General features: G+C 47.0%; 2 protein-coding genes across 2 annotated transcripts in view; one reads left to right on the top strand and one right to left on the bottom strand.

The window, feature by feature from the left end:
- Nucleotides 1-8,516, top strand: part of LOC106810703 (organic cation transporter protein-like) — a gene marked incomplete at its 5' end in the record, with an annotated part of 10,112 nt that extends 1,596 nt beyond the window's left edge. The window contains 5 exons of the mRNA XM_014814139.1: nt 474-586; nt 1,331-1,545; nt 2,499-2,680; nt 4,658-4,797; nt 7,242-8,516. Of these exons, the coding sequence (XP_014669625.1) occupies nt 474-586; nt 1,331-1,545; nt 2,499-2,680; nt 4,658-4,797; nt 7,242-7,353 (762 nt within the window). The remainder of the gene's footprint in view (nt 1-473; nt 587-1,330; nt 1,546-2,498; nt 2,681-4,657; nt 4,798-7,241) is intronic.
- The window catches only part of LOC106810702 (ras GTPase-activating protein 1-like), a 22,520-nt gene continuing 16,537 nt past the window's right edge, over nt 7,668-13,650 (bottom strand). The window contains exons 17-23 of the mRNA XM_014814138.1: nt 12,156-12,305; nt 11,565-11,680; nt 11,070-11,156; nt 10,782-10,938; nt 10,335-10,412; nt 9,789-9,914; nt 7,668-9,427 (exon numbers count right to left, since the gene is read on the bottom strand). Of these exons, the coding sequence (XP_014669624.1) occupies nt 9,332-9,427; nt 9,789-9,914; nt 10,335-10,412; nt 10,782-10,938; nt 11,070-11,156; nt 11,565-11,680; nt 12,156-12,305 (810 nt within the window). The 3' untranslated portion in view covers nt 7,668-9,331. The remainder of the gene's footprint in view (nt 9,428-9,788; nt 9,915-10,334; nt 10,413-10,781; nt 10,939-11,069; nt 11,157-11,564; nt 11,681-12,155; nt 12,306-13,650) is intronic.

Raw genomic sequence — 13,650 nt, 5'->3', positions numbered from 1 at the left:
TCGTTGTTGAGAGAGATCACGCCAGTACGCACGCACGCACGCACGCACACACACACACACACACACACACACACACACACACACAACAGTGACACACCACACACACCAAAACACACACACACACACACACACACACACTACACACATATATATTAATTATATAATATATATATATATATAATTATGTAATAATTATTATATATATATATATGTATATATATATACCCATATATAATATACTACACATAATATAATATATATATAATATAATATAACTACACACTGAAATAAAGCCCATTTCTATTTATTTCTTTATAGAATATTTATTTCTCTTTTTCCTCTAATTGCGTTGTCCTTCAAACAAAAGAACAATTACAGGCGACTAATATGTGAAACGTTGACTGGCCGCGCACAACGGCAACCGTGTTGCACGCAACCAATCAACCCACTGTGCCAAACGTCTCTTGTTGCAGACGCAACGACTATTGAAGTCCAGCGAGCTGACCAGCCAGGCGACGCTTAATAGATCTGCTAGCGATCGAGAGTCATCTTACGAACTTTCACCCTCAACCTGTGCTGCCAGCATGTATGACACCACCACACTCTCTCTCTCTCTGTTTCTCTCTCTCTCATATCTCTCTCTCTCTCTCTCTTTCTCTCTCTCTCTCTCTTTTCTCTCTCTCTCTCTCGCTCTCTACATCTCTCTCTCTCTTGTCTCATCTCTCTCACTCTTCTCCGTGTGATGTGCTGTAGTGGTGTGTGTGTGTGTTGTGTGTGTGTGTTGTTGCGCGCGGGCGCGCTTGCGTGGATGCGTTGTCTGGCGTCGTGTATGTTGTTTCCCTGCTACTCTATCTCCTGTCCTGTCTCTCTCCTCTCTCTCTCTTTCTCTCCCGGCCTCTCTTCCACTCTCCATCTCACTCGCTTCCACTCCTTCTCTCCCTCTCTCTCTCTCTCTCTCTCTCTACTCTCTTTCTTTCTCTCTTCCGCGCTCTCTCACTCCCTCTTTCTTAATCGCTTCCACTCCTCTCTCGCTCTCTCTCTCCTCTCTCTCTCTCTCTCGTTCTCTCTCTCTCTCTCTCTCGCTCTCTCTCTCTTTGTTATCTCTCCCTTTCTTTTCTCTTTTCCCATTCCACCGACTTATATCAGGTTTTATTATGCTCACTACGACTTCACTTACACCGACTTTGATACTACCTCCACTACGCTGCTGTTAAATCATTGCATCCATTGTTTTCCTTGTTCTGTAAGGCGATGAGTATTAACAAAGACCCTCTATAGTATATAGGGTCTTTGGTATTAATAACTGAGGCTCTCGCTTGCTCGGTGACAGGTTTGCGAACGGAGCCATCTATTACGGCATCGGGCTGAACACGGCGGCGCTGGGCGGCGATCTCTACATCAGCTTTCTGATATCGGGTATCGTCGAGATACCGGGATACCTGGTGACGATGTATCTGATGCAGACGTTCGGACGTAAACCAGCCATCATAGGACTGATGATCACCAGCGGAGTCTCCTGTCTCGTGGCATCGTTTCTCGCCGGTGGTAACGACGACTGCTTCACCTCTCCTTTCCTCTCTATTTTACTCGCTCCCGTATCTCTTTGTCGCTGTCTCAGTCCCTTTCTCTCTCTCTCTCCCTCTCTTTCTGTCTGTCTCTCTCTCTCCCTCACACTCTCTCTCTCTCTCTCTGTCTCTCTCTCTCTCTGTCCTGTCTCTCTTTTCTCTCTCTGTGTTTCTCTTCCCCCTCCCCCTATTCGTTCTCGTTCGTCTCTCTCTCGCCTTTCCTATTTCGCGCGCACACACCCATACACGCGCAGCGCACACACATACACAACGTCACACGCTCATCACACACACACTCACACACACACACACACACACACCACACACACACACTATCGACTTCGCACGTCGACTCGCACTATTTACTTACTACACCACACGTCACGCGCGCGCGCCACACACACACCACCCACACACACCCCCCCACCCCCCACCCACACACACACGCGCGCGCGCGCGCGCGCACGCACGCATGCACGCACACGCACGCACGCACGCACGCACGCACGCGCGCGCGCTGACTGGCACCTCTCTACGCTGCTTTCTGCAATGTTTACTTCAATCTAACACGATCAATCCGTGAACACGTTATCTACTATGTCACACGAGACCCAAATATTAGACACGCACGTCCCCTGCTCTTATATTCACACCTCACACCACTGGTCGACATATAACATCAGTAGTAACATAAATAAAAATAAAAGACCACTAAGTCTTGTTTCAATTCAGTCTTGATAACATAAATATATAACTAATATATATATATATATATAACTAATACATATATATATAAATAATATATATATATATATATATATATATATATATATATATATATCGATATATATATCATGATATCGATGATCAGTGGCTCGATCAAACTCTCTGTTGCAGCATATGTTTTAGGTGATTTATATGCTCTGGTTGCAGTCAGTGTTCCGGCTGCGGTCGCGCTAAGCATGCTGGGTAAGCTGGCCGTATCCGGATCGTTCGGGGCCGAGTACGTGTTCGTGTCGGAGTCGTATCCGAGCGCACTGCGCAACACCGGACTCGGTGTGACGCTGACGATGGCCAGGACCGGCGCTGTTGTCGCTCCGTTCATCGTGCTCACAGTAAGCTATAGTTCTACTTACGCAGCCATTTGCCCTTATAGGTTAGTTGCTAGGGTAGTTGCTAGAAAGAGGTAGGGGGAAGTACTCCTCCTGTCTTCTCCTCCAGTCTGGGAGGCTTAGCACCTCGTCAAGAAAATAAAGGCGAGGAATTTGAATGATTAAAAAAAAACATGAAATCGCTCTTCATCTGCAGGGCTGCGCTAGTCGCAGTAACTTGTCAACAAATCACAAGTCAATGGCGGATCTATGTGTACATACGATGTATTACAATATATCAATAGTTATACGATGTAACAATTATTACTGCTAAACCCATAACAAATGCGATTTTAATTATTGAGTTTAAAAAAAACGGGATCCCAATTTTTTAGATAACCTTTGATCCCCTACTCGCAACGTGGGTTCACAGTCCGCTCTTCCACAATGCAGTCGGTTCTCTACATTTCGAATGGAACACATGACCGCAACTATCCCTCCTCGCCCAAGCCTTTACATTTTGGTACAGGCTCATGCAATCTCAGCAGATCTTTACGTCAATAAATTGTCCCCGAGACATTTACGCTAGGATAGCGTCAGAGCGATCATTTTCTAGGGTACAATTGATTGGTCTAGAGTCTAGACTAGCATGTTGTGCGGTAAAGCTGTGCCTTTCGTTATGGCTTTTGGCTTTCATTTATCGGTAGACAAACTCCAATAAGGTCCACAAAATTATTTTGCGCTACGGGTTCCTTTTCCCAGTTAGTGTCCCTTTCATGGCTGACTAGTATTCGGTGATCGTAGCCTTTCCTCGGGCATTCTCATTGCGTGCACGGGCAATCTGATGCTCGTACACATCTTATACGTCACGTGCGATTATAGCCAGTGGTAATTGCATGCCAGCACTTATCTAACTATATATATATATATATATAGCAGCTGATCCGCTCGACGGGAAACTATCAAATTCAATCATTAGAATGTATTGCAGCCGCTGTGTTTTGGAATTATCGATTGATTAGTTAGTGTTACGTTCGTTGGCGCGGGTACACACTAGCATCCGTAGCCAGGCAGCCTCCCGGCGTTTAAACATTGTCTGATTATATTACGGCGAAGCGCAGGATGTGGCTGGAGTTTATGGGGGTAACGTTGTAGGCTTGACTGCTAAATGCTGGCAGGTAGCCAGTATGTCGTGATGCGCGCTAAAATACGACGTTTTGCGCAGTCAATTGTTACATCCTTACGTGCACGTATGCCATTCGACGTGCACGCATGGCGGATGAAAACGCCACAAGAATGCACGTGAACACGTATTTACGCGCGCTCTAGCAGCAGACAAGCACGCACCGGCACGTCATTACACACGTTGGGCCTACGATCGGGTTAAAGTTCGAATTATTGTCAGTTTAGGATTTAGGGTTAAGGTTGTGTAATCACAGTCCTAACTTTGGATGTAACCTTGGCCCTAAAACGGACCTCCTGGGTCACAATAGATAAGACGAAGTATGATAGATATGTGTGTACGTGCGTGCGCGCGTGCGTGCGTGCGTGCGTGCGTGCGTGTGTGTGTGTGTTAGAGAGAGTGTGCGTGTGTGCGTGCGTGCGTGCGTGCGTGTGTGTGTGTGTGAGAGAGTGTGCGTGTGTGTGTGTGTGTGTGTGTGTGTGTGTGTGTGTGTGTGTGTGTGTGTGTGTGTGTGTGTGTGTGTGTGTGTGTGTGTGTGTGTGTGTGTGTGTGTGTTAGTGGTGCGTGCTGGTGCGTGCGTGCGTGGGTGCGTGCGTGCCGTGCGTGTGTGTGTGTGAGAGAGAGAAAGAGAGAGAGAGAGAGAGAGAGATGAGAGAGAGAGAGAGAGACGGTGGCGCGTGTTGCGTGCGTGTGTGTGTGTGTGTGTGTGTGTGTGTGTGTGTGTGTGTGTGTGTGTGTGTGTGTGTGGTTGTGTGTGCGTGCGTGTACGTTCGCTGGGACGTGCGTTGACTGTACAGCAAGCTCTTTTTCCCCACCAGGGTTCAGCACAGCACCACCTTCCCTACATCATCTTCTGCGCGCTGGCAGTGGCGTCGGCACTGCTACTGCTGATATTGCCCGAGACGAAGGACAGAGACATGCCCGACACGCTCGAAGACTGCGATCGATTTCTCGAAGGGTTCGTGAAAATCAATTGCAGGCATTTCCGGCTTTAGTCGCTTACAGCATTGCTTATCGCGACTTTCGCAGCAGCCAACACGTGCTGCCATCTAGCGGGTGAAAATAATTAAAACGCACACGCGATGAGATCACTGATATATATATTATATCAGTAGATGGGATGGATGGGTGAGGTGATGGGGTGTATTAAAGAAGATTGCAGGTAGGATAGTGAAATAGCCAGAATAGACCGTACGAACGATAGGTACACGGGTAGAATCACATCTAAATCATTAACTAATTAAAAGAAGGCTAGGGTGACGCGAGGGAGACACACTCTCTAAACCGATACGTTACTCGTATGATTTGCGGATGCGTGTCATCCCCGGGCCCCCAATCAGTGTTATTTAGGATACGCATATGCTCGTTCCCTCCCTTTGAAAGCACCCCCTATCCCAGGACTGCCAAAATGTCTGAACTCCCCTTTCGCGGGCTTTTTGCGGGTTTTTCCTGCATTGGAGACCCCCCTAAATCCGAAATAATCCTGAATAAGCTTTCAAAACTAGCAGGAATTTCAGGAATTTGATCACGGGATTTGATAAGGTTTTCTCTGATATTCAAGATGAAAGAGAGAGAGGAAAAACACCCCCTTTTTAAAGAAATCTCCGGGTGAAAAGTCGAATACACCCCCTTTTTTACAATTCTTGGGCCGGATTTTGTCGCGCGTAAAATACCCCTTTACCGGAGATTTTGGGAACGCGCATGCGGTCCCTCCGACCTCGGAGTGGGGGGCCCGGGGTGTCATCCAGACTATTCTAGCATAATAAGAGAATTAGTGAGCTAGCGTGTTACCGGGGACACCAACACATTTAAGCAATGCTATGTTATGCTATGCTATGCTATTCTATGTTATGCTATGATATTCTATGATATTCTATGCTATGCTATTGCTGAGAGGGTCTATGTACCACAGGGTACTGGCGGAACGTACCCTGGGTACGGTCGTCCGGTATACCGGAACGTACGCTGGTACTATCTAATATGCCGGACCGTAACTTGCCTACTCCACTAACGAGTCTAGGGAGTCGCCTACGCCTACGGCTACGCCTACTCCCTAACCATATCAGATAGTTACCAGGGTACGTTCCGGCAGTACCCTGGGGGACATAGACCCTATGAGCTATGCTATTCTATGCTGTTAACAGGGGCGTGTACAAAGGGGGGGTCCAGGGGGTCCGGACCCCCCCCCTGCTCGCGCAGAAAACGCATCTAAGGAGGTCTAATTTCAAAAAATTTCTGGGCGAGGGCCTCCCCCAGACCCCCCCATTCGCGTGCTCCCAAGTTTGGGTTACGGTTAGACCCCCCCTGGTTCAAATCCTGTACACGCCCCTGCAGTTATACTATGTTATTGTAGTGCCTCTAGGGTAGACGACTACGGTTCGACAGACGTTAGGTAGTAACGTCTGCCCAGTTGTGGGATCAGTGTCCGCTCTTGTCGATGTATTAGACAAGACGGCGATGACACGTAGCCGATAGCAGGTGAACAGAACACGGGGAGATTCGGTTAACGATACGGTGATATAGCTTTTATTGCGTGTTACTAATGTACAAATGATTCCCCTGCATTCGTATATGCAGCGGCCTTTTATTGATCCCGTCTAATATCTACGCGTCGCCGGCTCCGTCTGCTTCCCTCACGTTCGTCCTTGCCTTGCGTGGATCCACACCGTCTCCCGGGTGTCTCCCTCGCAGTCGCTCCCAGCTCTACCAGAATGCCGTTCTTCGCCCGTTTTATTCCCCTCTTCCGTTCGGCTCTGGTTTACACCTACCTAAAACCCTGTGCGTCTATCCTCTCGCTACAACGCTGCCGTTCGCTCTCTCCCTGTTCCTTCCTCCCTCTCCTTCTTCCCGCCTTCCTACCTATAACCTATCCCTGAAAAATAACTCTTCCTCTTTCTCCTCGTTCTCGGCTTCTTCTTCCTGTTCTTCCTGGACCTGTACCTATAACTGCCTGAGCTGCGATTCTGTGCTCCTTTTATACCCGCTGGCAACACCGATGGTGCAATCGCTGTGCCTGGCCATACCGTGGTGACTCACCGGGTGGTGTAACGCCCGTGGCCGGTACGATTATTGCATCATCGCAGGCAACTCATTTCTAAGTGAATATTCCTCGTTTTCGCCCGACAGGCGGCAGCAGCAGTATGATCCAATATGGCTGCGCCCAGGGGTGTGCGTGTTGACATATATTTATGTGCAATCTATATCTTATCCTCTCTTTAGTCAATATATATGGTTATCCTCTCTATACGGTGAGTTCAGTCTATTGGTCCCGATCTAGTCCACTACTCCTGTAAGTTATACACCCCGAAATCTCCACATTATGTCAGCGCGCAGATGTGTCGTCAGTAACTCTACTTACCAGAATAAATCATGATTAACGATTACACGTTTTGTTTTCAACAGGAACAAAAAGAAAGCGAAAAAGCCGAATAAAAGAAAGAAGAAAGTCAAGACGGAAGTAGATCCTGTCACAGATGCGCGAGTGCTGGCATACTACAGAGTGACACAGATATAGTAACCCACGTCGAGTCACAACAGGAATACATAACACGCTAGCTTTAGATATTTTAGGGCGAGTACATGTTTTATTTAAAATATCGAGTATAATACAGGATCTATAATAAATTGCACCTATACGTATACGCGCGACATGAAACGGCACCCATCCTCTAAAATGCACGTGCACCTAGCGAATAAAACATGATGCGGCGTACTAATCAAAATATACTTACATATCTACATAAGTTCTCCTACTCAGTTCGTTACAAAAATAAACTTTATGGATGCCCCGGCGCGCCAACTGTAAAATTGATCACGTAATGATTGTTCGATACAGCTAAAATATAAAAATTATCTCCCCCCCCATCCCCCTCGGACTCGATTGGACATTATAAACGTGGAACACATCGATTGATGCAGACTGCCGGTGTAGCGTGGAGCACATCCCCCTATGGCAAACGTCTCCCTTATACATTGCACACGGGCAATGAAGGTCAAACCCCCGTACGCATTCGCAATACAAAATGTGACTTGCTATGCTGCCTATGCACGATGCATGGGGGCGTTTGCCATGGGGGGATAATGTCTCCCAAGCTACACTGGTTCAATTCATTGCTACGTTCTACGTTCGTACTCATTGTATATGTACAGTTTACAGTGGCTTTTCCCTCTTATATTACACACGTCTCTCGTCGTACTGCGCCGAAACCGGGAATTGTTGATTAGCACCTTCGTAGTTTTGGCATGGCTAGGCAGATCACGTTAAGCTCCACTAACACTACGATAACAAATACCTATATTGCACGGACACATGGCCTAGTCACATAGGACACCGCCATCAATCCTGCTTCCTGTTGTCGCCAATAATCTAGCAGGTGACGGTAACGCCAGTCCCATCCCAACCTACACCCACCCACCTCATAAACTATAGCCTAATATAGCAACACTCACTGCCCTTATCGGCTACCATTGTATAAATATAATTGTCTATAATTGTCCACGATACAAGGCACTTAACGTAACGATATGGATATTACTCTGCTGTTATCATTGCATAGATGCATTGTGGTTGTTAAGTAGTGATATGCCAAAGACCGGTGGCCAACCGAGTCACTGTGGCATTGTGCAAAACATGTGACTGAGCAATTACTTTACATAAACGTGAAACTTTTGTACAAAGCTGTTATTGTTAACCACGGCACTTTTTTCACGATGGATCTGTTGCATATACAGAAACGACAATATTTCAGTTGCTGCGCATCACATGTTGTTATCAAACAGGGAGAACGAAGCGATCATTTAGATCGATAAAATTTACAACTTAACTTAGAATGAATTGGTGCATGGACCTTATGGAGTTCATCTCAAACTAGCATCATTGAGATGAAACCAGCGCAGAGTGAAATTACAGAATGCTCCCTTGTATCAATCAGCTCGATTTCTATCAAGAGCTTGTACAGCTTAGGGTTAACCGTACATTGTACGTTGACTAATCAAACACGTGTAAATGCTTATAAGCGGCCATGCCAGAGCATGAATGTATGCAGTGACAAACATCATGGTTCTTACAATTGCCATGTGAGTCTCAATCAATCGGTATCAATCACTGTCACTATGATCGTCACCATGACTACCAGCGTGAGGGGTACTAGTCTGCCCCCCTGAACACGCTTTCACCGTAGTTACAGAGTCAGTAGATCAGCACTACGATCATCACCGTGGTAACCAGCTTCACTAGACTGGCACTCCAATCATCACCATGGTAACCAGTGTCAATAGACTGGCAATATGGTCATCCATATGGCAGCCAGTGTCATTAGACTGGTACTATGATCATCACCATGGCAACCAGCATGACTATACTAGCACAACAATCATCACCATGGTAATCAGCATTACTAGACTGGGACTATGGTCATCACCATAGCAACCAACCTCACGAGACTAGGATTATGATCATCACCATGGCAACCAGTGTCACTAGACTGTTACTATCACCCTGCTCCGTGCTGCTTGCGGGCCTGACTCAGATAGTGGTTTTTATGAACCGTCAGCATATCTGTTACAGCAACCAGCTTCTTTAGGTTTGGCTGAAATGACAATATAGCAAACATTCATCTGCGGTCCTGCAATGTGGCAAGTCGATTTCATATCCGAGTGCAAAGGCAATGTTTAAATGTGAACCACACCCGAAATATTGCACAATCTTCCCCCCCCCCACCCCCCGCAGAACGGTGAGCAGTATTTGAAACAGAAGGTGGCATGGACTGCATGATTTCATTCTCCATCCGAAAATTTCAGGCTATTTTGCAGTCAATATCCTGTACTGGCGCAAACTTTACTACACCATGACAAGAAAAAAACGGAATGTACAGCAACAGCAGTACAGCAAGCGAGCGACCGACATCTCATCAAACGAAAGCATGCCCACGCTCGAAAACCTGACATTACCTTAGTGAGGCTAAGTAGGTGAATATCGTCAATGTGAGTCGAGCAAATCTGATGGATGGAGGCTAGGCCACGTGCCAGCTCCTCCTCTTTACTGTTCGTCTGATCCACCAGTAACTCAGGCATGTTCTACAGAAACGTACGAGATATTTGTAATGACTAGCTAATCTACAGCAACATACGAGATATTTGTAATGACTAGCCAATCTACAGCAACATACGAGATATTTGTAATGACTAGCCAATCTACAGCAACACACGAGATATTTGTAATGACTAGCCAATCTACAGCAACACACGAGATATTTGTAAAGACTAGCCGATCTACAGCAACATACGAGATAGGCGTACCGACTAGCCAATCTACAACAACATACGAGATAGGCGTAATGACTAGCCAATCTACAGCAACATGTGTGATAGGTGTAATGACTAGACAATCTACAGCAACATGTGCGATAGGTGTAATGACTAGCCAATCCACAGCAGGACACAAGTAGCAATATAATTCGATAACACCAAAGACGCAAAGTGAAATGTTTCACTTACTGAAAGTTCGTCCAAGAACATCACGATTCGATGCTTGTGTTTCACGATGAATGGATTCACACACTCCATGTATGGCTCCTGCAATGAAGAATCGAAGACACATCACATCACCGTCACAACATCACGTTACAATTACCTACATGCTAAAGATACAAACACTAAGCACACTTCTTCTTCTTCTGAGTTCCGACTTCGTTCATCCAACCGACGATTCTGTTAGGGGCAGTTAGGGTGGTCGCCGCCCCTAGTGATTCACGCACTCAGTGGTTGCTATATGATCTTACTATTGGAGATGGGCCTGCCATTTTATGCAATTACTCAAGTCGTGAACGTTTCACAGTGCCCACAGCAAACAGCAAGATTTTTACACCCCGAGAAAATTCACAAATTCGCGAAGTTGACCCGTCGACGCAGCATCTTAGCATCCTCTACAAACAGCTGTTCTACCTTTGCACCAAACTCGACGAGGTTGGCTAGATTCTGCAGAGACTTTGCTACGAGGATGAGAGTGCGCGCAGCAGTGTCAGATGGCGTCTCCGTCACGAGGCGAAACATCCGCGGGTTAAGCAGGGCAATGCAGAACAGCCTCAGAAACACGAAGCCACTGTAAACATGCGAAAAATAAACTTTTACACTATCTAGCACTATCAACATCTGAAAAAGCTGCTCAACGTGGAAGTTGTCGGAACTTAACAGATTCGAAAAAGTAAGCGAGATTTTTTGTTTTGAACAGACCTGACGACCCTTGTTTTGACGCTGAAATTATCAGGCCATTTTCTCTGTACATCTCGTTGTAAGTAGTGGAAAATATATCGCAGCTGCCTAAAACAGAGAGAAATAAAAGTTGGTTGCATTAGCACACGCGATTTATTTTAATATATACATTTTACCTCACACAGACCTTATACATATATGCATGTATGCGCACACGCACATGTGCATGCACACACATGCACATGAATGCACGCACACACGCATATGCACACATATGATCAGATCACATCATTTCTATTAGCGACATGGAACTCAAGACTGCATAACAAGTAGCTACCGTACTGTTATGAGATCCACGATTTAAAACATTCCGAGCTATAATGCATTCGAGCAATAACTAAACTTGATGGGATCCTGACACAATGTATAATGTATACCATGTCCTCTAACGTATTCCGGAGCACATAAAAATGAAGCCTGGCACAACGACTGACATACTGACAATCCAGTATTTACATGGGACAGGAGTCTGAGGACATGTAGATGGACTCCATGATGTCATCAAGGACGGACAGAAGGTACTCCAGGTTGCCGGTGATGTCTGAAGGTCGCTCCATCATCACGGGATTCAACTGCATCAACGTAATCACCGATGTCAACAACTATGGCAGAGTCACGAGATGTGATGACTGATCCATCACGCATGCACACACGCACACACACACGCACACACACGCACGCACGCACGCACATACGCACGTATGCACGCACACACACACACATGCACGCACGCACACACCCATATGCACGCAGGCTCCCACGCATGCATGAATGCACGTCCACATGCACTCACGCACACACAATCATCATGATCAAAAACTAATAAGGCGTCACAGGATATAATACAATGCGATTCCATCCCTACCCTGACCCATACCATGCACACACGCTCACATGCACCCACACACATACAGACACATGACGTATGCATACTTTTCCCCTCTTTCTTTGAAGCCTTTTAATGTACCTCTTATAACTGCGGTACATTGTTTACAATTTGTGGCAAATCACGTTTACTGAAAAGTGAGAAGCAACTAACTGTATCACCTCACAGCTTCTATTGGTCTCCACGATTCGGACGATGGATTTCTGTACAGCATATTGGAGGAACAAGCCAGTCGTCTGCCGCATGTAGAGGTCCATGACCTTCGTTGCGAGAGTGGAAGTGCGGAATAACGTAGACGTCATTTCTGGTGCGATAGAGAGAGAGAGAGAACCATTAATGCACCGTCAGGTGGCTTGGAGCTGTTAAGTATGTTAATGTGTGTTTTATTTAAGCTGTTAAGTAGCTTCATTATGGCCCACTGTCCACCTCCTATCTCTCCCCCTCTCATTCTTTCTCTGTTTGTCTCTCTTTTGTTTGTCTCTCTCTACCCCTTGTTTCTGCCCCCATCTTGCCCTCGCTCCCTATCACTTACTCTACCCCACTCCCTCTCTCGCTCTCTCTCTCGCTCTCTCTCTCTCTCTCTCTCTCTCCCTCATTTCTGTCTCTCCATTCGCTATTCTCCCTCCTGTTCATCCCCCTCTTTCTTTCTCTTTCTCTCACTATCCTTTCTTTCCTTCCATCATCCTTCATCTTTTGTTTACTTCCATACAACCTTATCTCACTCTCTTTCTCGCCCCTTCTTTCCCTTCATCCCCCTCCGTCCTGTCCTCCCACCCCTCCATCCTGTTTTCTGTGTTACTTCTTTCTCTACTCTTCTCTCCTTTCTCTGCCTCCACCATACCCTGTCATCATTCCTCTCCCTCTCTCTCACCCTCATTCATTCTCACCACCGTCCCTCCCTCATGCATCCCTCCCTCGATCATGCCTACCTAAACTGTCCCTCCCTTAATTTTCCCTTCTTCGATCGTTCCTCCCTAAATCCTCCCTCCCTTAATTGTCCCTCCCTCAATCGCTCCTCCCTCCATCGTCCGTCCCTAGATCGCTCCTCCCTAAATCCTCCCTCGATCATGCCTACCTAAACTGTCCCTCCATTAATTTTCCCTTCCTCGATCGCTCCTCCCTCCATCGTCTGTCCCTAGATCGCTCCTCCCTAAATCCTCCCTCCCTTAATTGTCCCTCCCTCGATCGCTCCTCCCTCCATCGTCCCTCCCTCGATCGCTCCTCCTTCCATCATCCGTCCCCAGATCGCTCCTCCCTTAATTGTCCCTCCATCGATCGCTCCTTCCTCCATCGTCCGTCCCTCAATCCTCCCTCCCTCCATCGTCCGATCCTCGATCGCTCCTCCCTCAATCCTCCCTCCCTCCATCGTCTGTCCCTCGATCGTTCCTCCCTCGATCGCTCCTCCCTCAATCCTCCCTCCCTCCATCGTCCGTCCCTCGATCGCTCCTCCCTCAATCGTTCCTCCCTCGCTCGCTCCTCCCTCAATCCTCCCTCCCTCCATCGTCCGTCCCTCAATCCTCCCTCCCTCCATCGTCCGATCCTCGATCGCTCCTCCCTCAATCCTCCCTCCCTCCATCGTCTGTCCCTCGATCGTTCCTCCCTCGATCGCTCCTCCCTCAATCCTCCCTCCCTCCATCGTCCGTCACTCGATCGCTC

Source organism: Priapulus caudatus, unplaced genomic scaffold (assembly GCF_000485595.1).
Source record: "Priapulus caudatus unplaced genomic scaffold, Priapulus_caudatus-5.0.1 Scaffold465, whole genome shotgun sequence".
Taxonomy (NCBI): domain Eukaryota; kingdom Metazoa; phylum Priapulida; class Priapulimorpha; order Priapulimorphida; family Priapulidae; genus Priapulus; species Priapulus caudatus.
The sequence above is the reverse complement of the archived record's forward strand: the minus strand, read 5'-3'. Positions and strand labels throughout refer to the sequence as shown.